Source organism: Cyphellophora attinorum, assembly GCF_001299255.1.
Source record: "Cyphellophora attinorum strain CBS 131958 chromosome Unknown Contig17, whole genome shotgun sequence".
Classification (NCBI taxonomy): Eukaryota; Fungi; Ascomycota; class Eurotiomycetes; order Chaetothyriales; family Cyphellophoraceae; genus Cyphellophora; species Cyphellophora attinorum.
Genome location: NW_017253245.1, coordinates 531807 through 558605, shown reverse-complemented (window position 1 = coordinate 558605; position 26799 = coordinate 531807). Strand labels below are relative to the sequence as shown.

General features: G+C 54.1%; 10 protein-coding genes across 10 annotated transcripts; 3 read left to right on the top strand and 7 right to left on the bottom strand.

Moving 5' to 3' along the window:
• Positions 1 to 870: 870 nt before the first annotated feature.
• AB675_5930 (Multidrug resistance protein 1) lies at positions 871 to 4945 on the top strand (the record flags this gene model as incomplete). Its single annotated transcript, XM_018146180.1, has 4 exons — positions 871 to 1053; positions 1131 to 1261; positions 1329 to 1383; positions 1427 to 4945. The coding sequence occupies 4 exons, from the start codon at positions 871 to 873 to the stop codon at positions 4943 to 4945; spliced, it is 3888 nt and encodes a 1295-aa protein (XP_017998748.1).
• A 321-nt stretch (positions 4946 to 5266) lies between these two features.
• Positions 5267 to 7017, bottom strand: AB675_5929 (putative amidase; the record flags this gene model as incomplete). The annotated part of the gene is made up of 2 exons (XM_018146178.1): positions 5267 to 6211; positions 6232 to 7017. The coding sequence occupies 2 exons, from the start codon at positions 7015 to 7017 to the stop codon at positions 5267 to 5269; spliced, it is 1731 nt and encodes a 576-aa protein (XP_017998796.1).
• Positions 7018 to 7638: 621 nt separating this feature from the next.
• Positions 7639 to 9856, top strand: AB675_5928 (uncharacterized protein; the record flags this gene model as incomplete). Its single annotated transcript, XM_018146177.1, has 2 exons — positions 7639 to 7750; positions 8487 to 9856. The coding sequence occupies 2 exons, from the start codon at positions 7639 to 7641 to the stop codon at positions 9854 to 9856; spliced, it is 1482 nt and encodes a 493-aa protein (XP_017998829.1).
• Positions 9857 to 10150: 294 nt separating this feature from the next.
• AB675_5927 (Alpha-ketoglutarate-dependent dioxygenase-like protein) lies at positions 10151 to 10924 on the bottom strand (the record flags this gene model as incomplete). Its single annotated transcript, XM_018146176.1, has 1 exon — positions 10151 to 10924. One exon carries the CDS (start codon positions 10922 to 10924, stop codon positions 10151 to 10153), a length of 774 nt encoding a protein of 257 aa, XP_017998741.1.
• Positions 10925 to 11392: 468 nt separating this feature from the next.
• AB675_5926 (uncharacterized protein) lies at positions 11393 to 13058 on the top strand (the record flags this gene model as incomplete). The annotated part of the gene is made up of 2 exons (XM_018146175.1): positions 11393 to 12307; positions 12369 to 13058. 2 exons carry the CDS (start codon positions 11393 to 11395, stop codon positions 13056 to 13058), a joined length of 1605 nt encoding a protein of 534 aa, XP_017998770.1.
• A 1244-nt stretch (positions 13059 to 14302) lies between these two features.
• On the bottom strand, positions 14303 to 18838 carry AB675_5925 (Nitrilase; the record flags this gene model as incomplete). Its single annotated transcript, XM_018146174.1, has 4 exons — positions 14303 to 14749; positions 14814 to 15279; positions 16411 to 17390; positions 17720 to 18838. The coding sequence occupies 4 exons, from the start codon at positions 18836 to 18838 to the stop codon at positions 14303 to 14305; spliced, it is 3012 nt and encodes a 1003-aa protein (XP_017998883.1).
• Positions 18839 to 19261: 423 nt separating this feature from the next.
• AB675_5924 (uncharacterized protein) lies at positions 19262 to 20525 on the bottom strand (the record flags this gene model as incomplete). Its single annotated transcript, XM_018146173.1, has 3 exons — positions 19262 to 20344; positions 20402 to 20418; positions 20513 to 20525. The coding sequence occupies 3 exons, from the start codon at positions 20523 to 20525 to the stop codon at positions 19262 to 19264; spliced, it is 1113 nt and encodes a 370-aa protein (XP_017998679.1).
• A 488-nt stretch (positions 20526 to 21013) lies between these two features.
• AB675_5923 (NADH-cytochrome b5 2) lies at positions 21014 to 22057 on the bottom strand (the record flags this gene model as incomplete). The annotated part of the gene is made up of 3 exons (XM_018146172.1): positions 21014 to 21591; positions 21640 to 21717; positions 21775 to 22057. The coding sequence occupies 3 exons, from the start codon at positions 22055 to 22057 to the stop codon at positions 21014 to 21016; spliced, it is 939 nt and encodes a 312-aa protein (XP_017998824.1).
• Positions 22058 to 22736: 679 nt separating this feature from the next.
• On the bottom strand, positions 22737 to 24031 carry AB675_5922 (uncharacterized protein; the record flags this gene model as incomplete). The annotated part of the gene is made up of 2 exons (XM_018146171.1): positions 22737 to 23286; positions 23307 to 24031. The coding sequence occupies 2 exons, from the start codon at positions 24029 to 24031 to the stop codon at positions 22737 to 22739; spliced, it is 1275 nt and encodes a 424-aa protein (XP_017998856.1).
• Positions 24032 to 25374: 1343 nt separating this feature from the next.
• AB675_5921 (uncharacterized protein) lies at positions 25375 to 26544 on the bottom strand (the record flags this gene model as incomplete). Its single annotated transcript, XM_018146170.1, has 2 exons — positions 25375 to 26107; positions 26156 to 26544. The coding sequence occupies 2 exons, from the start codon at positions 26542 to 26544 to the stop codon at positions 25375 to 25377; spliced, it is 1122 nt and encodes a 373-aa protein (XP_017998767.1).
• Between the last annotated feature and the right edge of the window lie 255 nt (positions 26545 to 26799).

Below are 26799 nucleotides of genomic sequence, written 5' to 3'. Positions count from 1 at the left end.
AGGTAGGAACTACCTACCTGAACAATCTTGAGTGAGGTATGGTAGACGGCCCAGTTGCCTTCCCGATCATCTTGCAAATTCATGGTTACTTCCGAGATTTTAGCTGCCCTCATCCTCATGATGGGATGCGGCCAGAGGAGATCTTCACTATTCAATCCACAATGGCAGTCCTTTGACGCATTCTTTTCATTCCCCTTTTACTACAAATTTGGGCAGGTTTAACCACCAGCCGAACTGATTGACGAGCTGGAGCTCGTCAGAACCGAGCATGCAGTGAACGCTTGGCCATTCATAAATTCACTGGAGCCTTCTTCGTCGATCATTGATCGCACGCCGCGGGACGCGAATACGACACATTTTACGAGCTTTTGGACTTCCTTCCAGCAGTCCGTGGCGTCCGAGGAAATATTCTGGAGCTGTACATCAGGTCACTGACCATCGCAGCGTCATCGATTGAAAGTAGAAGCATATCACTCATCGAAGAGGCTTATCACTTCTTGCCGGAAGGATTCCTTTGGACATCAACCATCCGAATCGGGTGTCCTTTGAAGTCGAACTAACCCTCCGAGTGGTGCCTGGAGCGTTTTATGCCACTGCATATACTGAAGTCTTGGCCATCGAAGACCCTGCTTTAGGCATAACGCTGCGAATTAGCCTCTGCTAATCTGCGAGGGCTTGGGCTTCGTGTGGCTTGAGGCAGAACGTCGTTGCCTTAATCCACAACGACGTATCTGTGATCAATATTTGATGTCGCATTGCAGGCAGTATAATTGGCAGCTTCGTCCTTGAATATCAATGGCGAAACCACATTCATTGACATTTGTTTCGCGACAGCATATTTCCTTTCGACGTTGAGAGCCTTCCGACATCATGGCAAGCGATGTGCCCTTGACCACAGACATTCCAGAAAAGCACTCGGAGGATAAACCCGTCGAGGATGCCGAGAAGTCCAAAGATGAAGCAAAGAAGCCGCCATTGAAAAACTTCGCCCGTATTCTGTCCTATGGATCAAGGGTTGACCATCTCTTCATGATCGCAGCGCTGTGTACTGCGGTACGTGCCAGAGCACAGCATACTGCTCGCCTCCCAGCCCCTATATGTACATTCCACTGACCGGTATTGGTATACAGGCAGCATCCGGAGTCCTCCTTCCGTTGATGCAGATTGTGTTTGGTAATCTAGTGGGCGAGTTCAACAACTACTTTACTCCTGATCGTTCAACTTCGAAAGCAGACTTCGATGATACCATCGACCGCATGGCGTATGTCAACTTTGATATCCGACGCTCTTGCCCGTCCTTCGCTCAAAGGCATCTGACCAACGTGCAGGCTATATCTATTCCTTCTCTTCATTGGCAAATTTGTCTTCTGCTACATCGCGCTAGTAAGCGCTACCCAACGTTGTCAGTCTGAAGCTAATGAGACAGTTTTCCTTTCATACCGTCGGTCTACGCATATCGGCTGGAATTCGTCTCTCGTACATGAAAGCTCTTTTCGCCCAACCGATAGCAAAGCTTGATCTAGTGTCTGCTGGTACAGTGTCCAACACAATCACATCGTCAGCAAATGCTATACAAGTCAGCATCTCGGATCGGCTGGTCTACCTCTTTCAGGGTCTGGCTCTGATAATCGCCGCCTACGCGGTCGCTTTCAGCTACTCGTGGAGTCTGACCTTGGTCGCGAGCTCAGCGATTATCTTCATCCTCGTTGTGTACAGCGTGACCACGCCATATGCGCTCAAAGCACAGGCCGTTGTTGACAAGTCGGACGAGAAACATGCCACCATCGCAGGAGAGATATTCTCCTCCATTCGGACTGTGTTCTCCCTAGGTGCAGAAAAGTCTCTCTCGGACCGGTACATTACGGCTGTGAACGAGTCCGAGCGAGCGATGGCCAAAATGGCACCCTGGTACGGCATCCAGCTCGGTCCCGCATTCTTTGCGTTGTACAGCGCATTCGCACTATCATTCTGGGTCGGGCTGAAATTCTACGCCCAAGGCATCATTCCCAATGTGAACTCCGTGGTCATCACCTTCTTCTCCGTACTCATCATTGTGTCGATACTCGGAAGCATCGTTCAGCCAATAATGAACATCTTCAAAGCCATCAGTGCCTCGACATCATTCTTCGAGATCATCGATGCCGAGAAACCAGATGTTTCCGGCTTGTCGGCACCTGAAGTCTCGTCACACGAGGACATTGAGCTACGTGGGGTCGCATTTGCCTATCCGTCTCGGCCGAGTGTTCATGTCCTCAGAGGGCTCGATGTCAAGTTTGAGAAGGGAAAGACCACCGCCATCGTTGGCCCATCAGGCTCTGGCAAGAGCACAATTGTCGGACTTCTTCAACGATGGTATGGTCTTGATCACAACGTTCTTACGGAGAAGCCGACCACCCCTTCAGATGCTGGTGAAAAGCCGAGCGTCCAGAACTCAGGTTCAGTATTTTGCGGTCAGCACAACATTAATGCGTTTGACCTCAAATGGTGGAGATCTCAGGTTGGCCTTGTTCAGCAAGAACCATTTCTGTTCAACGACAGCATTGTTGCCAACGTCTCGTTCGGACTTCTCGGAACGCAATGGGAGAGCTGCTCTGCCGAAGAAAAGCTCGAACTTGTTAAGAGTGCTTGCAAGGAAGCCTTTGCAGATGAGTTTGTGGAGAGACTGCCCAAAGGATACGATACCATAGTAGGAGAATCGGGCATCAAGCTATCTGGCGGACAACGTCAGCGCCTTGCTATTGCCCGGAGCATCATTCGGCGTCCAGCGATACTGATCTTGGACGAGGCAACATCGGCCATCGATGTGCGCAGTGAAGCTATTGTTCAGAAAGCGCTTGACCAAGTCAGCAAGGATCGAACCACAATCGTGATTGCACACAGACTGGCAACGATCCAAAAGGCTGACCACATCATCGTCCTAAGACACGGCACAAAAGCCGAGGAGGGGACGCACGACGAGCTGCTCAGACTCGATGACGGAGTCTACAGTGGGCTCGTCCATGCACAACGCATACAAGAAGATGCCGTCGACAATGACCTGGACGAGAGTGTAATCGCCAAGCCAGAATTACTGCGCAGACAGACCACGGCTGGTCACAGCTTCGTGATGCCCGACGCACAGCTCGAGTCCTCATCATACAGGCCTATCGGCTTCCTTCAGACCATCGGCTCGACCATCGTTGGACAGAAGGTCAGATGGTATCTTCTCGTCCTTGTGGTTATTGGTGCTATGGGAGCAGGTGCCTCCTTCGCTCTACAGAGCTGGTATTTCGCAAAATTGATTGAGGTCTTCACTTTCACCGGCCAGAGACTTGCCGACCAAAGGGACTTCTGGAGCTTGATGTTCTTCATCCTGGCTATAGCCAATGCACTGTGTTATCAAGCATTGGGGCACTCTTCCGGCATTCTTCAAAGTCACGCCACGTCATCCGCGCGAAGGGACTACTTTACGAACATGATCCGACAACCGATACCCTTCTTTGATGGTGAGGAAAACTCCTCAGGCTCTGTCATGGCGAAGCTGAACACCAATCCGAAAACGCTCGGCGAGATCCTTGGACTCAACGGCTCCTTCCCATCCATTTCGATCTTCAACGTCGTTTCTTGTATCATCATAAGCTTCTACTTTGGCTGGAAGCTCACCGTCGTGGTACTTTTCTCCGCAATGCCGATTCTTCTCATATGTCAGTTCTTTAAGGTGCGAAACGAGTACTACTACGATCAGATGAGCGCCAAAGTCTTCGCAGGCAGCTCCTCGTTTGCCACGGAGGCCGTCGGAGCAATCCGAACTGTGTCTTCGCTGACCATGGAAGACACAATCATCGAGAAGTACTCCAAGCTGCTGTCGGATCAAGTCGCAAAGTCCGCTCGTCGGGCGACATGGGCGATGCTCATCAGTGCTTTCTGCGACAGCTGTGAGCTAGCTGCCGTGGCTCTAGCCTTTTGGTACGGCGGAAGACTTCTCGGCACGCGCGAATACAATCCCACACAATTTTTCGTCATCTACGTCGCCATCATCCAAGGCTCCCTCGCCGCCGGCCAGTTCTTCTCGGGTGCTCCTAGCATCGCACGAGCCACGCAAGCTGCTAACGAGATTCGCAAATTACGAACCCTCAACCGTGTCAACGAAGACGAAAATCAAGCCGACCAGAATCAGCTCAACAGCAACCTCGGCGCCACCATCGACATCTCGGATGTCGCCTTCACCTACCCAACGCGTGATATCCCCCTCTTCAAGAACCTCTCGGTCAGCATCCCAGCCGGCTCCTTCGCCGCCTTCGTTGGGCCCTCGGGCTGCGGCAAAACATCCGTCATCTCCCTCCTCGAACGCTTCTACGAGCCCCTCGCCGGCACCATCACCTTCAACACTATCCCCATCAACTCGATCCCAGTGAAAGCATATCGTAAGCATATCTCCCTCGTCGCCCAAGAACCCCGCTTGTTCAGCGGCAGTATCCGCGAGAACCTCGTTCTCAGCATGGATGACCCCACGACTGTGCCAGACGACCAAATCCACCAAGCCTGCCGCGATGCCGAAATCCACGACTTCATCATCTCCCTGCCAGAGGGCTACAACACGCAACTGGGCCAGTCCAGCAACACGGCTCTATCCGGCGGGCAGAAACAGCGACTATGTCTTGCGCGAGCGCTCCTGCGTCGACCCAAGCTCCTACTCCTCGACGAAGCAACATCCTCGCTTGACAGTCAGTCCGAAAAACTCGTACAGCAGGCAATCGAGCGACTGGTGGGCTCGGGCCGGGAGATGACGGTGATTGCGGTAGCACACCGGCTTGCAACGGTGCAGAAGGCGGATGTGATTTTTGTGTTTGGGGAGAGTGAGAAGGGGAATGGGGCGAGGATTGTGGAGCATGGGAGTCATGGAGAGTTGATGAGGAGGAAAGGGGCGTATTATCAGATGGTTATGGCGCAGGCGTTGGATCGGTGATCTTGGGGTGGAGGTGGGTGATGAGATGTCGTTGCAGCATCGACGGGGTGTCTTAGGGCTGTTGGCGGAGTGTCGACGGGAATTGTCCTGGGCGTCTCACCGGAGAAGCGACGGGATGTCGACTGGTTGTGAACGTGTTGTTTCCGGAGGAGCCGCCGGGCTATCGACGCGGATTGTCGACGCGCTGCCGCTGGAGTCTCGTCTAAGCATCCAATGGCATGGCACATAGGCGCTGGCGTTTTGATTTCGGGCAAAAAGCATTATTGTCATCTGGCATCTTTTCTCCTCTCTAGAAGATGTACCGAGAATCTCAGACTCCGTTCATGTACAGAGGCCTCTCTGTAGCTTATTCCAGTCCAGCACGGGCACCTCGTCCTCCCCCGGTAACGGCCTATACCCTAACGCCTCCTCCAACATCCCCACAGCAGCCATCAGCTCATTATCAAACCACTTCCTCGCCACGACCTGCAACCCAATCGGCGCGCCCTCAAACCCCCCCTCCTCCCACATCCGCCTCACATCCTTGTCCTCCTCACTCATCGCCTCCCAGTCTTCAGGATACTTGTCCTCTTCTGCCTTATCCTTGACTCTGATCGGCGTCGGAATCACCATCCCAGGGTAATCCACCAAATTCCACAAGCTCGTATAATTCCAGTATTTCGCCGTGTCATGCATACTCGCTGCACCAACAAACACAGGACAGAGGACAAAGTCCACATCCTGCGCGTTCCAGTGTGCGAGAAACTCCCGACGGAAACGATCGCGCTGCCAGCGCTGCTCGGCGATCTCGGTCGCGTTGAGTTCTTGCTGGGGCGCCTTGCGGAATGCCCAGGTTGTTAACGGTAGTTCGGGTTCGCCGGTAGCAGTGAATTCGGCGCGGAGGTGGGACGGGGTTTCGGGGAAGTAGAGTTTGCTGTGGAGGAGTTCCTGGCCGTGGGCGGCTTTGTAGGAGCTGAAGGGTTTCAGGGTGAATTGGGAGGCGAGGGGGGAGGACTTGATCGTGGAGGTGGCCCAGTTGAGGGTGCGGGTTACTGGTGGGTGGGGGGTGATGGCGCCGTCGTGCTTCATGATGCCGATTTTGAGGGGTTTTGAGAGCTCTGTGGCGAGGCCGGTCCACGGTGTGCGGATTATGGATGGGTCGTGGAGGTGTAGGTTGGCGGAGCGCATTACTCGCATGTAGAGATCTGCGTCGCGGAGGGTACGACACATGGGGCCGCCAGTGGCGAGGACGTTGAGCTCTGCGGCGAATCCTCCTGTGGTGAAGCCCTCGTTGCTCAGCATTAGACTTGTGGCTTGAAGCCATGTATGTTGCAGAAGCCAGCAGGTCCTCGAATGCTTCCGCCAATGTCCGAGCCAACGCCCATCACAGATCCGCGCAAAGCATTCAGGGCGGCTTCCCCGCCTGATGAGCCACCAGAAGATAGATTGATGTTGTAAGGATTGAGAGTGCGGCCCCAGAAGCTGTCTGTCTCTAGATGCATAATCGACTGCGGTTGATTGGTTTTGACGTAAAAGACGGCTCCGGCTTCCCGCAAGATCTTGGCTGTGAGGCTGTCGTGTTCGATCTTCTTCAGCGAGTACAATGAGCCCCAGTCGGAGTACCGCTCGGTGATGGCCATGTGTGCCTTGATTGAGATAGGTAGGCCATGCAGTGGACCTATTGGTTTGCCGTGTTCCTCGAGATGCTTGTCGAGGTACTGAGCCCGTTCCAGGGCTTCATCTTGGAAGAAGTCGGTCAGGCAGCTGGTGAGCTGATGAGCTATCGCGGCCCGTTTGCAGAATGCTGTGGCCACTTGGACTGAAGTGTACTTTCGACTGGCGATGGCTTTGAGCAAGCTAGTTGCGTCGTGGTCCTCAGTGATTTCAAGGTCTGTTGGAGTGAGGATGCCGCACGATCGGGGTATCTGCGTGACATCAAGTGGTGGCTTCTCAACCAGGCTCTTGTCGAGATGGTACTCTTCGGGGATGGCTTCGTTCAGCGCTTGCACAATCTCAGCTCGTTTCTTTTCGTAGTCGTCAGTCCCTTTGAGCATCGGCTTTCCCTTGATCTGTGGCAGCGCTTTTGGCGCCATGGCGGGTATGTGAACAATGCTCAAGTCTCAGGTCGACATATATTGGTGAATAGAATGGCAACCTTTCAGCATCAAATGTGGTGCAGACAGTGGCGGTCGTCTCACTTTTACCAGGCGAATATGTAACAATAGACACTCGTACGAGGCTTTCCTGCTGGCGAATGCAAAGGTGTACTTACTGATGCGCTGTGAGGTTGGGAGAACTCTGTGTACCTTACTTGAAAGTCTTATCGCTTCAACTTTGCAGCAGGAAGTACTACTGCCCGCTCCAAACGTGGGAAGGCACTATCGAGATCTGCCGAGACTAGGCACGACATCTTATCATGTCTGTTGAGTACAGGTCCCTGGATTACAGGCGTGATGACTCCGGAGTGCCGAGTATCTGTTACACATGAATCGCAAGTCTTCGGCGAAGTAAACGAGGCGCCTCGATGCGGCCATACTTGACGCTGGAGGGCTACCCGTGGGTGATTGCAATAGAGCCTCACGGGCAATTCAAATGAGAGAGACGGTACGAATTGACGTTCATTTCCGCAGTGCCTCTCTGGCATTTTCAAGCGTTTGGGGTTCCTGCAGGGTTGCAAGAAGGCAGCCGGGGGTTCAGGTTTTCTCCCATTCCCCATGGGTCCTCCTAGAACGCGCATCGTTGAAGATGCACTTCGGGCATTCAAACAGAATTCAGGCCGTGACTTGATACATGCAGACAACCTAATGATGCAAGATTCACGGTCTGGTAAGGACATAAACGTCTCTCGGCCAGCTGTCTATCGCCAACATTCAGAAGCACATTGAGGATGGCGCGATTGGCAGGATGTGGTCCTGACCGGTCAGCATATTGACGGCACGCTAGGAGAATGAGGTCGTGGTTTCGTTCTCGGTCTACCGCCTTTCTGTCGTAAGCTGCTACCGATGGACAACAGCAGCATCACTGAGCCCAGCTGGAGTACTACTCATTGAGCCATTTCACCTCGGACATACGTGGATCGGCTGAAGATGATGAGTGATGAGAGTTGAGAGATAAATAGGCGGTGTTATGTTATGTGGTAGGCGCGAGGTTGGCTTTATGTGGGGTTCTTTCCGGCCGGAGAATCTCGTGAACCGACTGCCTTTCACAGCGGTGACTCGCACTTCGACCGAACCCACTGCCCACCGCTTGTGCAAGATTTTTTGCATTATCTCAGCCCAGCTATTCTATTCTTGCGCCTAATAGTCACGCCCGAGACGAAGAGGCGACTTTGCAGCAGATCCAGACCCGCAACGGAACGTCATCTGCAAGACACTTCGATCCACCGCTAATTTTCATATACCCGACCCAGCGGTGCTAGTAGATTCTCTCAACTCTCAGCACCTTCACAAGACATCTCCTGCCTTCCTCGCCCTCGTCGACGGCGCTATCCCCTCCTAGCGCTCCTACACCTTCACCGTGGCTACCCAAGCCCTGCAAGACTGGGCCTCTCACACCTGGACAGCCATCCGCTCCAATCTGTCCTTGGAGCAGCCTCCAAAGCCGACGTCCTTCAACGATCTTCTCCTCGAGCTTTTCACCACCTATTCCACCGCTTCCTACACCACAGTCGCTGCTCTTCTATTATCGCTCATCTACCTGGTCTACCGCTATCTTATGGGCGACCGTGGCTTCCTCTATGGCCACGGCCAGGGTCGCGCCTCGCCTTACCATAGCGGCCTTGGTGACGTTCGAAACATGTCGAATTTGTCCAACCACTTTGAGTATTTAAGCCACGATGATTATGAGCCACGTTCCGCCACCAGAGCCTCCTTCTCCACTCCCGCCTATGACGAAGTCAACGACAATGATCCGAATGCCCCAGATCGCATTCACTGCCGATACATGCACAACAGCTTCTCCGTAGACTTCCCCGCGTACTCGGTCAATGAAGAGAAGACAACAGTCGAAGATCTCCGGCGAAAGATCGCAAGCAGGCTCAATCAGGCTGACTCACGGCTGAACGTCGACCCGAGACAGGTGCGACTCATATACAAAGGTGGAGATCTCAGAAGGAATTCGTACTCTCTCAAGCGATATGGGATGAAGCAGAACAGCGAAGTCTCTGTAATTGTGACCGAGCGTCCAAGAAATTACAATCACCACAACGACTCCAACTCAGACAGTGGTTCCGACCGGGACTCAAGGAACAGGGTTGATCCAAATCCCCAACGCCTGCAGCGGCCACGGGCTCACTCATCTGTTCGCTTCCGCAGTGATGAGAACATTCCTGTCATGGAGTCTCGGACTGCCGGCGGCTCCCATCTCAGCCCCAACGGCTACGTGCCCACCGCGACACACCGCAATTCTCTGCGTCCAGATCAGGCATATGCTGGAAGAGGACGTGACAACGATGACGGATACGGTAGAGGCCGCGAAAGAGAGCCGTCCAGGGATGCTACACGACGACAGCGCGAGCCCTCACCAGCTGCGCGCCGTCAGCCATCGCCGGCCCCTGCGACACGACGTGCGCACTCTCCTGCCCCTCCTCCACAAAGACGCGGCGCATCTCCGGCGCCTCCACAGCAGAGACAATCGCCTCCCGTTCCAAGCGCAGATCCGAACACACCACTAGGAAAAGTCCAAGCATTAGCGAGTGTCTTCCGGACACAGTTCCTACCGTCTGCGACCAAATTCCTGGTATCAGCGCCCTCTGATCCAGCGGCGCGCGAGAAGGAATACTTGAGACTGAGCGAGTCGATCATGGCCAAGGTCGTGCTGGCTGCAGACAACATCGAGACCGGCAGCGACGCTATGGCTCGAAGCGAACGAAAGGCTATGATTACGGAGGCCAACAATATACTGAGGGCGCTGGATGGCGTACGAAAGCCTTGACCGAGTGGGCTTTTGGTCTGATGAGTGGATGGTTGCATTGCTGGCGTGGCATGGAGGATTCGAGGCGAGGAAAGGACCATATGGTTGGTCCTCGATGGATAATCCTCGAAAGCTGCAAACGGCAGCCGGACCGAGTTGGTATGCGAATTCGTGTCGCTGGCTTGAATGTTTGATCGGGAGGACAGCAAGCGTTGTCGCTACGGCGTCGCCTGTGAGCGGCCAGACAGTAGTCGGAAAGGAGAATGAACCATCTCCAACGTCTCAACATGTGTCTTGTTCGCTGTTTGCTGCCCTTCACCGTTTCCCCAAGAACTTTAACCCCTTGCTAACCTTCCTCACGTCTCGATACGTCAGACTGATCCTCGTCTCCCTCCTCTTTCTCCCGCCGTCAACCTCATACGCCGCCTTATCACCCAACAAATCCCAATTCGCGATCTCCTCCGGCCCCAGATCTTCATCCACCTCTACTTCCGCAATCCCATGCAACGTCTCCGTGTACAGCTCGCCAGTCGTGACAAGCAGACTCCCCGGCTCCTGGAGGACGCGCCACTTTGGCCTCCTCGTTGCCACTTCGTTGCTCTGCAACCCCGAATCATCACCCTCTGCAGAATCATTCGTCGACACAGAAGTAGAAGGCGTCCTCTCGTAAATATCCAACACCGTATGTCCACCCAAACTCACAGTCGCAGTCACCGGCCAATACGCGGGTCCGTCTGTGTGCGGCATGATTCCCTGGCCTGGTTGGTATTCGTTCACCAGTACGTGGTTCGGCGCTTTGTGTGGCGAGTCGTGGAAGATGCCTAGTTCCGAGAAGCTCGTGAGGATTGGGTCCGTGAGGTAGGTTGGGAGAGGGGTGGTGGCGAGGAGGTTGTCGCGATTGGTGCCGGTGAGGGGCGAAGGGAGGGAGAGGAGGCGGCGGTGGGTTAGTTGGTGCCATTTGTGGGGCGGAAGGGAGGTGATGGTGTTGAAGATGTGAGTTGACTCGCTTGGGGATAGGAAGGAGGGGATGTAGTAGGCGGTTGGGGGAAGGGAAGGGATGATGTGGTCTTGTAGGATTCGCGGATCCATGATGCATAGTATCGTGGCTTGGAAATGGGTCGTGAATCGATTGGAAGACTAGAGTAGTAGGTCTTGCAAAGGAGGGATTTGAAGTATTGCCGTGTTAAGGCAACTGCACGCCTGGAGCAGCGAATCGGTTGAGGCGCCTAGAGCTGGTGGCGGGGCAGTGAGGTCTAAGCGGAATGTCGTTGCCTTCTCTTGGTTAACGCACCTTCTTACTTGAAAGTGTTATGGAGATTGACTCTTAGAAACTTCCATAGTGTCGGCAGCGCCGACATCGTAGTCTTGCTCTCCAGTCGATTGAGGCCTTGGCCACGAGTATGATGAAATACCGTCGGTCTTCGAGATCTTACGGCGCCACGCCTCGGGCGTGCCCTACGTCATGACCTTACAGGTTTGTCCAACTCATCTAGTGTCCTACCACCCGTGGACTTCTACGCGTTCTTGTAAACAATCTCCTTTATATCATCCTTTTAGATGCCTCTGGACGCGCTGTACCAGCAAGTCAAGCGCGACCGTCTTCTTCGTTACGAGCAAGCACTCGCTGATGGCACCTACCGACCTTATGTCTGGCCATGGGACACTCTCCCGGCTTTGTGGCTCTTCCTGGGCGTCCTAATCCTGCCAAGGCTTTCTCTTCGCATAGCCGGATTCTTGCGTCCGCTTCTGATACTCTTGATGGTCGGGCAGGGACTATGGACTTGCTATCGGTGTCGTGCGATTGATATGGCCGGCGGCTACGGCATTGGGCTTACGAATGATTGGTGTTTCATCATGGCTGGCGCCTTGCTTGTCTTCAACGATGTGAAGGAGGATGTCAAGCGGTTGGAAGATCGGCCATATGTGGAGGGCGAGAAAAGTACCTCGCAGAACGGATCGACTTCGTCAGCCGTGGATGAGAAGGATGCTAGACAAAGAACGGGTCAGCAGCAGCTTAACGGAGCTGAGAGAATCGCCAACAAGACTTCTGACCACACAACCTCACTTCAATGGCAGACATATCCAGACTCTCTCGGCCACTGCAGCGAATGGATCATCGACCTGCTTACTTGCTTTCGGGGCGTAAACTGGAGCTTTCGCGCGCCATTACTTGGACCTATCGAAGGGGTCCAACCTGCCTACCCAGACAGAAAGCAGTCCAAAGCATCACGATCGCTTCGAGTCGAGAAGGACATCTCTGTCGTCCGCGGCAAAGCACTCCGCGACATCGTGTTCTGGTACATCATGCTCGACCTGGCGAAGACTCTTGTCATCCACGACCCATACTACTTTGGCTTCGCGGAGCTCGATACTGCGCACCCACTTCAACTTCTTCGGGGACACAGACATCTCACAAAACTCGCACGCCTGTCAATATCCATGTTCAGCGTCGTCGTTGCACTATCTTCGATCGTGAGCTCCTCCCTGACACCCCTTTGCCCCATCCCAGCTGACACATGTGCTCACTCGACAGTTCACACTCTGCCCCCTGATCTTCCCCATACTGCGCAAAGTCCTCCCACCGTCAACCATCGCGACGCCTCTCAGCCATCCATCGATGTACCCACCCTTCTGGTCACAAACCCCATTCACCGACATAGCCAACTCCGGCCTCGCCGCATTCTGGTCCAAGGTCTGGCATCAAATGTTCACCTTCGGAATCTCCCAACCCTCCCTATACCTCACCCAACACATTCCCTACCTAGCCCGCAAAGGCCCACGCTCCCAGACCGCAAGAGCAGTCCAACTGCTCACCGCATTCCTCGCCACAGGCAGCATCCACGCCATGGCCGCATGGACATCCTTCCCAGCGAACCCGGCCAGACCGCCGCGACCAATCTGGGGCAGCGGGCTGTTCTTTGTGCTGCAGGCACTGGGAATCATGGCGCAAAGCACGTTCAGCAGGGCTGTGTCGAGCAAGCGGTGGCCCTTGTGGTCAAGGAAAGCCGGCAATGTACTATTCGTGCTGGTTTGGCTGTGGTTCACGGGACCGATCTTGTCAGATGACTTTGCAAAGTGTGGGGTGTGGCTATTTGAGCCGATACCGATATCGCTGTTCAGGGGTTTGCTGGGGGAGGGGTGGTGGTGTTGGGGCGGGAGGTGGGCTGGGCTGATTTACGGGGATGGAGTGCCTTGGTACAGGTGGGGCATTGCTGTTTACTGAATTGTGCCTCACGCAAAGGGACTGGGCCTTTCACAATCATGAGCATTCTTACAGATATCGAGAACTTGATCGATCGACAGACTGTGCTATTGCTGGCTTGTGCTGGGTGCATTGAAGTGCTTGTGGCTTCTCGACGGACTTAATCGACTCATGAAGTGGCTGGTCGTCTGCTGCGAACAACACTTTCGAGAATTCGGAACCAAGGCACGCGAAGCTTTGGAGAACGGCACAGCTCTTCCTATTCCACCAGCACGATACAGTCCCTGTCCGCTGAAGCTGCGAAAAGGCGTGGCGAGGCTTCAGGAGATTCGAGCGAGTTAGAGGAGCTGGGGTCTCCGGCCGTCCATCGAACCTAGCTTTCTTCGCGGTCGCAATGTACTCGTACTCATCCTCACCATATACTGCAGCTGGACGGCGACGATCGGGAGCAGGAGCAGCTTACACCTGCGCACCTGCCACGGCAGGCTGCATAATCTGGGCAGGCTCTCGAGCGATTCTGACCGGTAGCTGGGCAGCTTCTCGAGCATCTCTGGCCGGATCCTGAGCGGCCTCTCGAGCATCTCTGATAGAATCTTGGAGCGCCTCTCGAACATCTCTGATAAAATCCTCACCGTCACCAGCAGTCTCTTCAAGCTTACTTGAGCGTCCAACTGGCCTCTGACGAGACTTTTGAGAGAGAGTCACGACTGGCTCTGATGACCGTCAGACTGGACTCTGACAACCTTTGAGGGAAGGTCGACGTTACTAAGCCCATAACTTCACCACTACCTGACTTCATCCTGACGACGCCCTCACTCCTCACTTACCTCCCCATCATCTTGCCTCAGAAGATGCCTCTATAGATTAGATGTCTGAAATTTGGGCTAAAAACGAAAGAATTTCGAGAGTAAGCGCTCGAGGGGGGTTCACGCAGTAAGTCGTGAGCCGCCTAACATTATTGCTTTTTGTCTTGCTAACGATGAGAAACTACGGGGACGGCGGGTGGACAGTCGGTAGCCGCGAAGCGGCCACCAACTCACCACCAGACGGTGTGGCTCAGGGCAAACGCGAGCGCAGCGAGCGATCTCGTGGTCGCACCGCAGGCGCGTGGGCGGGTGGGGAGGCGGTGGCCCCGAAGCGCTCCCTAATAGAGAAGGGAGTGGAATGTAGTAGTCGTATTGGAGTGTAGGCCTCCAACATGGCGATAGCCTTGCATCAACGAAGCCTCTCCTACCCCCGTCTCCTCCTCCTCCTCGGACAGGTCCTCAAACCTCACCGGACCCTCCTTTCTCCCCTTCCTTCCTTTCCTCTTCCCTCGGCAGCTCCTCAAACGTAACCGGCCCCGCCCTCCTCTCCCTCCTAACCCTCAGCTCAAAAACATCAAACCGCTGATACCCGCCCACCAAGTCATGGAACTGCTTCGCCTCTAGCCCCTGATCCGGATCGATATCCGCAAACAACACCCCTTCCTCATCCCTTAGCATCTCCCTCTCCGTCCTCTTGCCCGTAGCCTCGTCGATCGTGAACGCAGGCACTGGCGTACCAGTGGGATCCAGGAACATCGATGCAGCGCGCGGTGAGTTTCGCAGGGCGTATTCGAATTGTGCGCGGGAGGGATCGGAGGCGGGGAGGATGGAAAGGAGGGTGTCTATGTTGGCTTCGGAGAGCGCGGCGGCGGACATTATGCCGTGGCATTTTGCTTCGAAGCAGTGCTTTTGAGGGGTCAGCTGAGTCAGTGCATATGCGAAAGGACTAGAGAGGGATAGTAGGACTTACTGCTGAAGCACGTATCCTGTTTGCCAGGACATTGTCGAAGTTCTTGCTTTTCGGGGGCGGCGATACTGATTGTGACCTCGAGACATGACCCGAAGCTGTAGAGGCCGCCCCGCCGCCGCCACCGCCTTCCATTGGCATCCGCGTAGGCCATATAGCCGGCCATGTACTGATATGCACATCCTGGCCCTGAGACATCATGGCATATCGCGCCAACGGGTTCGTGTTCTCGCCACAAATCAGCGTGCCGACCTTGAACCTGTGCCTTTGGCTTGCCCTCTCCTTCACATCCACCCGATCATCACCTGTCTCCCCATCGATCCGTTTCGCAGCGACATCCACAGTCCTCAACCCCTCCCCATCCCCTGCTCCCCAACTCAACGCCTCAAAGAACGTTGGGACCAGCTTCCTATGCAGTACCCTAACCTCGCCCCTCTCATCAATCAATAAGTTCCCGTTCCACATCGTCCTGGTCGCATCAGCACTTGCCTCCTACCGATCAGTCCCATTCCAGAGTAGGGTACTTACCCGCCCCCTGTACTCCACGGCGCCCGCTCACTAAACCCCAAACTCACCCCCACCCTATGTTTCCTCGCCGCCTCCCGGATAGCCCGAACCTCCACTCCATCAGCATACACGCTCGCTCGGGCGACGCCTCGAAGAAGAGATGCGTCGATGGGGAAGCGGGCGGGAGGAGAGGCGACCACAGGGGAAAGCCAGGGAGGAAGGACTCGGGGAAGGCGATCAGGGAGGTGTTGTGCGGGCGGCGTGGGCTATGGTTTTGGTTATGAGGGAGGTTGTGGCGGTGGGGTTGAGGAGGTATGGGGAGAGGTGCGCTGTTGCGAGGCGGATTGTTGGGCGGCGGGCGACGGCCATTGTCGTGGTGTTTGTAGATGGTGGACGGTGGTTGTTGCAGGTGTAAACGGATGATGTCGTGAGGCAGCGGATAGTTTTATCGTCGATTGTGCGTTGGTGTGGATGGGCAGGTGTCGTGTGTGCGTTTGCTGCTCGTGGATTGACTATCGCTTGTTCATCCTGGAGAGATATATGTATATATGTTCACCACGTATAGTGCTCCAGGCTTCCTAGTTCAGGGCTTATTCAGTTGAACGACATTTACGCTGTCGTCTCCTGGAATATATACGCAGCGCCTTCCGCGAGGTCTGTTACAACAATTCGAGTCACTAAGACCCGGTCAAGAGCGATGCATGATGCTAGGGTGCTTGCCGTTTTCGGCCTGGTGGTCAAGTACATCTGGGGTAGACCGCACGCTGATCTGTCATTCGGCTGTAGTGCGGTCTATGGGCAGCGCGCCGCGGTCCGACACGTTGGAAATGTGCACAAAGGAAAAGTGGAAGTCAGAACAACGTAGATTGGTACTCAGTATGGCTATCAATTTGAGTGCCATTTTCCTGAGACGGGTGCTTAGACATGCCAGAACATGGTCTCGTCTAGTGGTATTATAGTAGTACATCTTGACCTATTTACACAGATTTCATACAGCGCCAAAGAACTTCCAGGGCCAAGGAAAGATAGCGCTCCTCAGGGCCGTCCCAAATCTCGCCCGAGCTGCGCGATACGCTCAGCAATGAATTTATACGCATTCCTGAGCTGGTCGGGCTTAAGAAGCCGACGACCATGATGAGGATCGCTGATGAGGCGAAGCTCCTGTCGCTCCGGCAAGCCATGTCGTGGATCTATGGGAGTGGACTGCGACGATGCTGCCGGATTGGGCTCTCCAACGGAAGGAACGTCTTTTGCTAGGCTCGCATCGGATACCGCCGATGCTTTGGGCAGCGGCTCAAGCAGCGTCGGCTTGGTACGATTGTCGCGGTAGGGCTTGAACGTGGCACACTCAAGAACTACCTGTGGGCGAGCAGCTGACTTCGCAGCCTTCTTACCAACTCGCTCCAGTTCTGATTTAGACACTTCTTCCTGTATCGGTATTGACCGCAGTTGATATCGCACAGTGTCAGCGCTCGACAAGACATACTCGATGGGTGCGGGTTCGTCGGTATCCGTCTTGGCCAGGTCCTCGCGCAGCTCAGTCGGGATGCGAAAGGTGACAAAGGACGAAAAGTTCGGTAGTTCGTCCTTCCCATTTCTAGCCTTAGCGAGATATTCGTTCATCTGCTCCAGCAGCATGGGTGTGTTGCTGAACGAGGACTCGACGTAGATGTCTTTGTGCAGCTGCCTCACCATGCTCACGTCTATCGGGGCTTGAGTGACCGCGATGTTAAGTGATGTCTCTTTCAAGGTCGCGGCTACCCGCGAGATCGTGAGCGGTTGACGTAGACCCATGTGTGGATGTTTGCCCCGAAGATATACTTCGACAGTAGGAGCTCTTGCCACGAGAGAGACGGGCTTTAGTACCAGTCTGAGTCGAATGGGCTCGTTGCTAGTGTCTCCATCGTAATTCGGGGTAGCAGAACTCTTAGGACCCTGATACGGTGGCAAGCTTGCGAGTAGTTGAGCGAGCATAGGCACGTCGTTGATGAAACAAGAGCTGTTCCCTGGCCCAGTGGGCTCAAACAACGTCTTGCTAGCAGCGGGTAGCGAACGGACATGCTCAGGAGGCCCCTCCTTGGCGTTGGCATGCTCAATGTGGTGCAGATTCAAGCAAGATGTGCTGAAAATTCGGTACGGGTGTGCTCGGAGGCTCTACCTCTCCACGTCGCCCTCCCTGTGCCCAGTCGCCGCAAGAAATCACTCCATTCAGAATTCTCCACGGTTGTGTCAATGCCTACGCCGTGAAGTCGTCCCCACTCGTGAGGCTGCGTTGACCACGGTATGGAAGTATCTGGATAGCAAGGCACGAGCTGTAGGTCCTGTGAGTCCAGCGCAGCCACCACAGAAGCATCCGTGGCAGCCAAGACCGAGGCGGCAACAGATCGAAGATCTCGACGTACGCGGTCGGCAACGCCCACATTGGAAGACCAGGAGCGCAACAAGACGCCCGTAGCTTTTCCCGTACCTTTGCCTTTGCGACGTAATGAAACGCCAAGCTCGGCTCCGATAGACTTGAGCAAATGTTCCAGAGCATCTTCTTTGTCTTCCGCAAGGAGGACTCTACCGAAGCCCTTCAAATTGATGATCTCTGATCGGCACTGACGGGCCGAAATGAGCTTCTTCGCTTGAGCAACATTCTCACGAGTACCGGTGATCTTGACCTTGTCTTCGACGGCATCAGATGACTTGGACTTGTGTGATTGAGGTTTGGAGATGATTGTGTGTGTGGCAGCAGCTATGGCATCGAAGTCTCCGGCTGTGACGCTCCAAAGCAATCGATCCGAGGCCCTAAGGACGAGATTTTCTGAGTAGGCCTTCTCCAATCCCGCCGAATCTTCGTCCTGGTGCTGTTGAACTCGGCGATAGCCCCAAACACCTCTTCCGATGATGAAATCCGTCACTTTCGTCTTAGGCAGATGGGCCTGAACCCTCGAGCCCGACTCCCGTATGTACCTATGCAACTGAGCGGTGGAAAAGCCCAATCGGATCGAGTATCTCAAGGCACGCCATTCCGAGTCTGTGAGAGGGCGCTGATCGTTTCCGAACGTCGGCCGCAGACCGTCAATGTGCTCCTTCACCTGAGCCCACGGCGCGGGGGTCTTTGCTTCCTCGAGAACCTCTGCAAGAGACTGCTGTGGCGCATCGTCACCACCTATCGATCCCGGTATTCTTCGGTCTTTCTGCGATAGTACTATGATTTCTGAGGGCTTCCCAAGTGATTCGACTCCGATGCCAGCAGTCGGAACTGGTTTGAAAGACCGATCGGAACCTGCATTCAGTCGTACACGACGAATCTGGCCGACGGATTCCTGTTCATTGTCTACGTCGGCCTCTGTGACTTGGTGGGGCTCGTCGTATGTGTCATCGATCAGTGCAACTGCAGCACTGCTCTGATGTCGTCGAGGCGCAGATGTGTTCGATGCGATGGAAGAATTGGGCGAAAATGCTGCAGCTCGGCGCGCAAGATCCCGCCGACATCTCAGACAGCCGCTGGCGAGTCTATGGCCTCTGCTCAACATGAAATGGAAGGAAAGGTGGCAGAGGCCATGCGGTGTCGAAATGAGTACGACTTCAAAAGTTGCAAGGAATTAAGCAGGCCGTCCAATACTTCAGCCTCATCGTCTCGACAAGGCTGACCGGATGACACTTCTCGTCCGAATGGAGAAGCTTCCTGCCATTTTGGAACTTCTATCTGATTTTTGTGATTTCATCCATCGTGTTTTGTGATTTCATGTTTTGTGATTTCATGTTTTGTGATTTCATGTTTTGTGATTTCATGCGTCACAACGCGCTCTTCTCGTGGGCAGGTTGTGAGCGCATAAACTTAGGAAATTCAGATAGAACTCCCGACACTTCCCAAAAGAAAAGGCAGCCTTCCCGATGCAGCCACCGTCCTTGCTCTCACTGTCGCCCTCTGTCGCCCACGCAGTTGCGGCCTACTGCTACCGCACCTGCACCTGCCAGGATCTCAAGTCGTCACGCAGATCAAATTCCGTAATATCGTTCTCGGCCGTCTGCTTCTTATTTCGCATCTCCTTGTGACTCTGCTGGATCTGCTGATCCAGACTCGACCGCCCACTAATTGTACTCGACTGCGACAGATTCGTGCTTGTCGCTCCCGACCCACTTCCGTGCCTCCTGTGATGCCCATACGGCGCATGCCGTGCCATCTCTGGAGTCAGGTGCCGCGGCGTGACTGTCCTTCTAGAATCTGCATCGCTCGAACTGCTGCCCATGCTCTCGTCGCGATTATATGTGTGCATTGGGTGGTTCGAGCGGTTCGATTGATGGTTATTACGGTGGTGATGGTGGTGATGGTGTTCCTTGTGCCCGCCGTCTCCTCCAGCGAAGATATCTTCGATGAGCTTGTCAGGAGCCATCTCGCCGGCCTGGCAGGCCCATGTGGCGGCGAGCGTGCGCCGGTATAGGTCCTGCATCTCAGAAAGCTCTCTAGTCTTGCTGGTGATGCTGGGCATATCGTCGCCTTCGCCGGCTTCCGTGGATAGCACACCTGCGATGCCGCTCATGACCATGGCTGATTTCAGTGGGGGCGCAATGAAATTGGTGTCGCCTTCTGTCTGCTTCATCTTGATTCCGATCTTCAGGGTGGAGTTGATCTTGCTGTCCTGTAAGAGGTACCGCCTGACGATGGCGCCATCCTCGCTCTCATCCTGCGGGTCCCGCTGCTCTACGGCTAGTTCGTGTACTTGCGTATACTCGGCCAGGTTGAGCTTGACATTACCCAGTGTGACACGCCCTCCCCTGCCACCTTGGCTGTATTCCTGCACGATCTCGAAATGTATGTCACACTCTTGCAGCATCTGCGTCTTCTCTATCGTCATGCGTATTGCCAAGTCCTTCTGGAAGTCCCATACTGCTTTATGATCGTGAATGCTCGCTTTGTCGGTCCGTCCGCGATGCTCGGCGGCGCTCGAAGATGACAGATGCCATTTCACATATGCTGTGCCGGCGACCAGTGGGATATTGGTCAGGTCAATAATGCGCAGGGTACAGTCGAACTTCGGCTGTATTGCTTGTCAGCGGGACATCAGTCTATTATACGGTCGCTCCCAGCATCGTACCTTTCGTCCTTTGTTCACTGTAAAGTTCAGCGCTTGCTTTCGAAGCATGGAGGCATACATGAAGATGAATGCGCCATAGCACAGACGGAGGTCAAGACGATCAGGACTTACCGAAAGCCTGCATGGTTGTCAAGTGCAAAGAAGCCCTCGAAGGGCTTCTGATACACTTTTCCGACGCTCGAGCCGCCTCACGCTCACGGAATCATTTCACGTGGCATGTGCTGCGAATCTGACAGCACCGCGTAATCATTCTTAAGGTTCCAGATGAATATCTGATACCGTCGAGGATGGATGCTACGGAAGGATGGTGCAGGTGGGGAACATGGGGAGGGACTTATCTCGAAGGATTGCCTCATCGCCTAGGCCGGATATGTTTGGCGAGAGTTTCAGCCGGCTCTTATCCACGATTCTGCCGACCGCTTCCCTTGGGTCACTCACAATGTGTCTTGCGAAGCACGAGCAGGAGGGATCTTTTCTACGCGGCGGTCCCAATAATTCTGTATGCTTTAGCATTTTTGAACAATCTAGGTTACTCGACCTCCTTTGATGCACGCCGTCCACAGTCTATACTGGTACTAGTATTTTACAAACGTCTGTTGCCTCGAAAACACTTCAAAACTTATGCACCTCCTCCTTCTTATACCCAAGCTCGCCCAAAATACCACCGAGACTGCCCTGTGTCCAGCCAGCCATGCCCTTCGCGCCCGCAATACTCTCAATCATCGCCGGAGGACCCGATACCAGCACTTTCACATTGCGCTCAGACATCTTATTCGGCATCACCTTCGACAACATGGCTTTGTCGATGTAGCCCGTGTGGTAGAGTCCCTCGCCTTCACTACTGGTTTTGCTCACGGTGTAGATCCGCGAGAATCGGTCCGGAAACTTCTCGGCCAATTCATCGAATTCCTTCTTCAGGAGAATGTCCTCCTCGGTGTTGTTGGCGTACAGTAGCGCGACCTTGGTCTTGTCCTCCGGATTCCGAAAAATGGCTTGTGTCAGTTGGTAGATAGGGGTAATCCCTGAACCGCCAGCGACGAAAGTCATGTGTGAGAACTCGTTAGGCTTGTAGTCGAGTTCTGCTAAAGGCTTGAACTTCATGGTGTCGCCGGGTACCAGGGAATGCATTTTCGTTGAGCCCTTGCCGCCGGGATAGTGCTTCACCATGAATGATATTTGCCCTGGCGTATCTGCATCTGATCAGACTCGACACGAACACAAGCTCATGAGAAACTTACCATTCGGACTGATGGGCGTATATGGTCGCATCACGGGTATCCAACCACCTTCAGGAGTGTGCTGTGTCAACAAGGAGGCTGTAATTGGCGTCAGTCTGGACCTTCCAATTCTCGCTGGCACCGCAAGGGCCTTACTGATGGGGGCAATGCCAGAAATGGTCTCGTTATCCGGCAAAGCAAAGGTGAGCTTCTTCACATTGTGGTTGACCATTTCCACGCTCTCGACTTTCAACTCTGTGAACCCTTTCCATGGCATCTTCTTCAGAGCGGCCTTGGCATCAGAAGGTGCTGATTCGGCGTGTGCCTGTGTGCAGCCGAAGGCATTTGAGTTGTATGATCGTGTTGCTAGGTAGCCGCCAGTGACGGCGACCGACGCTACGGCAGCATAGCGGACCGCTGGACGTGTAAAAGCAGACATGATGAATGTTGTACAGAGCTCTCTCCTGATCAATCCGCCGTGTTGGGATGCTATGATTCAGCAAAGCTGCCGCTGCGTTTCTATGCAGTGTTGACCTGATTGAGACGAAGAAAGCAATGAGATCTATACAGGAGTAATGATAGGTGATAGGAAGGACTTATGCACATTTGACAAGGGCATTGTCGAAGTGTTGAAGATTCGATGGAAGCAAGGCGTAGCTCATGCCGGCCTCCGTTGTGGGTCCAAATTAGACGAACCAGGCCGGCTATTAAAAGCACGCTCGCGTCCGATTCGGTCTTGAATCTCTCCCACGCCCGATATTGACACACTCGAAAGCCTGAGACCGATTCCTTCGCAACGAAGGCCACGTAGGACTAATCGTAGCGGTGCGCCTTGTCGCGCAGCACGTCTTATACGAGAATCTTGCCCGCCATGACTCGCTGCTTGAACAGCTACGCCCCAATAAACGACAGGTTGAGGACAACAGATATCCAGGTGTGAGGTAAAGCACATTGGCGCATCACGAAGCAGAAAGTCGTGAGTCAAGTATACCATTGCCGAGATCATCAAAGGGCAATTGAAGCTGTCCGAAAATCGCTAGCTGGTCGGTTCGAGATGCAGCACATGCGGGAGATCTTTCACTTCCATGAAAGGCATTTCTCATACCCAGAGGAGGCCGTCAGACCATCACAACATCCCGCGCCCCATCACTCATCGAAGCAAACGGACTAAATCCCAGCTCACTCATACTCCAATCATGCAGCTCTGCCAACTCATCTCCCTCCTTTTCACCCACTGGCTTCGCGAACTCGAACAGAAACTGCAACATCCACCGATCCATCCGGAAGCTAGCCTCCTTACTCTTCTGACACGCCTTGTGGAACTCTCTGAACCTCGTGAAGCTCGCGTCCAGCGTCGGCCAGAACGTCTGTAGCTTTGACAGGATCTCGAAGTTCTTCTCTAGCCGCGATCGTGCAGCGCGGATCTGGACTTCATCGGCGCTGAAGAGCAGGGTGTGTAGCTGGACGGTCGAGGCGATGACGAGGATGTGGCCTACCATGGTGTAGTACACCTCGCAGCCGGGTTGCGCAAAGGCACGGTAGGTGATGTCGAGGAGGCCGGCGGCGTGGGACTTGCATTTGTCGGCGTAGAAGCGGGCGAAGGTGGTGTCGTCGTAGGCGTCTTCGTGGAGGAACTGGTAGTAGAGGAGTTGGCCGTAGTTGTAGTAGCTAGGTAAACGGCGACGAACATTGGGCCCAGGCCAAGGGACGTGTAGCGGGAGAGGTTGGCGTGTGTATCCTGGAGCTCGATGGGAAGATTGTTGTACCAGCCCTCAAGCCGCTGCGTCAAATCGTCCACTGTTTGGTTGTGGCCTGTTTGAAAGACAGGATAGGATGCTGCGAGCTGATTGAGGTTCTGAATCTCGACCAAAATTGCATTAAGCTTGACCATTTGAGTGAGCAGGGAAGCGGCAGATTCTTGCATCATGGTTGGACTTGGTAAGTCGAAGTCCTCGCGGCGAAGTTGTAGGAACACAGTCTCTTCCATCGGATAGGGGACATCGCTCCGCGGATGTATCGAACGTGGGATGCCAACACCTTTCGAGCTCCAAACGTCAATCATGTTGAGCGTCCACCAAGCTCGTCTGTTCACTTCTTGTTCTACCCGGGACGGCATGGCCATGTTCGGCAGATCCAGCAGCAAAGCATTGCGGCAGGCGATGCCGTAGCATACCGCCTCAGCTTGAGCATCACCTTCGGTAATGGCATAGGCCCCAATCAGCACGCTAGCCTGGATGGTGGTAAGAGAAACTTCTCGTAGGTTCAACAGGTGCTCTGCTTCTTGTGCGTACGGCCGGCCGCGTATTCGTGGGTCAATTTCTCTAAAGAATGGATCGGTTGAAAATCTGGCAGATAGACTGATGATTCCAAAGAGCAGTACATTTGGTAGAACACCATTGGCAACATCCTGCATCACACTGGGTCGATGAAAGATACTGTGGAAGGTGTCATGGATGTATCGAAAGTAGAGCTCCGTGAGCTCGATGCATAGCGCTCTCGATGGTATCGATACATTGACAGACTGACAGCGCTGGAGGTCATGATCGGAGTGGCTGGCCGTCTGGGATAGAGGCGACAACTCATTGTGTATCGACCACGAACCATTTGGCGCAGTCGCAGGGACTGTAAAAGAACATTGAACGCCGCGATTCTTGCAGTAGATGCAGGGTGAGCCGTCACCAACTGTCTCGCATTTGCGCTGGGCTTGATGTTAGCCTCGAGTCATGGAGCAGCATCTCTGTGCTTCTCAGTGGTCCCAAAATGCACTCACGCGGCGGTTCCTACATGCGACTATACACGTCAGTGATACTATGCTTGGTAGATTGAATGACGGTATTCTCACCACAAGCTGTAGGAGGTCTCATGCTGAACTATTCCTCCTGCTCCACAAATGGCGGGAAATGGCGGCTTTGCTGTAGCTCTGTTGGATGCGGCATTCGACATGCGAGGTCGAGGCATAGGATCTCAGGCGCCCTCTGACAGGCATCTCTGCGTCATGTTCGATTGTTTCAGGGGCCGTTGAGTATTCTCGCTCGTACAACGTGTTGACGAAGTGGAAGAGAAAGCTGTGAAAAGGCGGAGAAGGACCCGCATCCCCCATCCTCGGGACAGTGCCCGGGTAAACCTTCATTGCCACATCTGTATGTCTAGGCATCAAGACCTCAACGGGCTCTCATATACTGTCTGTGAAGATAGGACACTGTATGGCTGTGCAACACAGCCATACATCTCATGTTTACAGCTTACAGGTAGGCTTCGCCGGCGTGTCTTGAGGTTGACCTCTAAGACCTATGGGCAGCTAGTCTTGGCACATTTGCAGCGTACTATACCGCCTCTCCCGTCCGGAAATCTTCAGAAATCACGAAGTGCCGAGCCAGCAGCCAAGACAAGATTGCTAGCTTAAGCCAGAGCTCGAAAGATGCCTTCAAGGAGAGCGTCGAAGGTCTGTAAAAGTCGCATCCATGGCTTGACCAGGAACAGGGATGCCAGTCACATTATTCTTGACTCAATGAAGGATTGTCGTGTACTACAACGCAATCCCGACTTGAATGTCCTTGCTGCGAAATTGGTGGCTGCAAGAGGTGGACATAAGCTGACGGGGAAAGCGCTGGGTCCTGCGCATCCCGCGTTTGAAGCCGACGGGAAACGTAAGAGAGGTCCGCATATTCCAAGTTGAGTGGGTAGCTAATAGTCCAGTGCGTCTGATCGTTGTGTCGCTGCGGAGAATCCAACGGTGTTGTGTTTTCATACGCTTGTTTACATAGTCTTCCTGGGCTGATCGAAGGCATTGATCTTAGCTTCCCGCCACCAGCACGTAGCACTTATGAAAGCGCCTGGCCCAAGGACGATTGATCCGATTACCGTGCCGAACAGGACGTATGCGACTCCGGAAGGCTCGCATCCCACGTTGATGAGCTCAAGCCTCACTTGGAAGCACCACAAGATCATGGAAACGAAGGCAGCGGCCAGGTCCACCTTGAAGATAAAGAACAGTGCAGAGTTCCATGTCGGATCAGTTGGTTGACGCGGTGTGAAAATGAAGTCCAGCGTATAAGTTGGTTCGTTGGACGTGAAGCAAATATATAGAAGCGCCACATGTGGAATAAAGCCGGCCAGGAAGCTGAGGCCATACGTGATGTTGAGGTACAGTACGTCCGTGTCGGGTGGTCCGGCCTTGCCACTTGATGACGCTTTGGTAATCCATGCCATCGGCACCCAGATCAAGTTGATGAGCATGGGCGTGATCTGCCAGAATGCTAGATAGGCTTGCAGACTCCGGCTGTCCTGAAATTGGTATGCTAGTCCGAGCGACGGGATGACATAGGCCAGCAGTAGGGCGGCTGGCAGAATTGCCGCTTTCGTGACCGGTGTTTCTCTCGTGAAGGTCCAGTATGTAGATCGACCGGAAATCCAAGTATACAGAGCACACCAGACGGGTACGAAGACCGCTGCACCTACAGTCTGGAGTAGCGTGTAAAGGACAGTTGTGCTGCATTTAAGTAAGTGATTGTACATTGAAGCCAAGGTGACGACTTACAAGGTGATCAAGGCCCGTGCGTTCCTGACCCGGATCGATTCCACAGCCAGGACAGTCCAGATGGAAGTGAAGTTGAATAGGAAGTACACGAGCTGCAGTCGGGTGCCCTTCGATTGTGTTGATATGGGATAAAACACTGCGACAAAAAAAGTGAGTACCGCGTCGATCGCCTCAATGCCGGTGTAGTCTCTTCGGATCGCGACCTTGGACCCAGGGATGAACCATGGTCCGCCTTGTGACAGACGTCCGAACTCTTCTGTCAGGGACAACGCGGCAGGCGACAACCTCATGTAGTAACCTGCAACGAGCAAGATCACAGCGTAGCCTGTGTAGAACAAGCGTCGCGGGAGCGCTTTCAGTCCCGCGACCGGAGCTTTGTGCCGAGTCATTAGAAGAATCCCGGGTTGCGAGACCTTTTGTGATCAGGCGGTGACTCTAGGTGCCTCCGAACAACTTTACGTCCAGTGTGTTGAGGGCAAGCCATCAGGGGTAAAGATATGGACTTATAGCAACGTCGAAAGATAGTTTGCTGATCGGACAGCGCGTGAAGGCAACCCATGCTGCTGACATGGAGCCGAGATTTGTTCCTGGGCGGATCGGAAGTCCTCGTATGCATGACACAGTCACAAACGGTCGCGTGCACC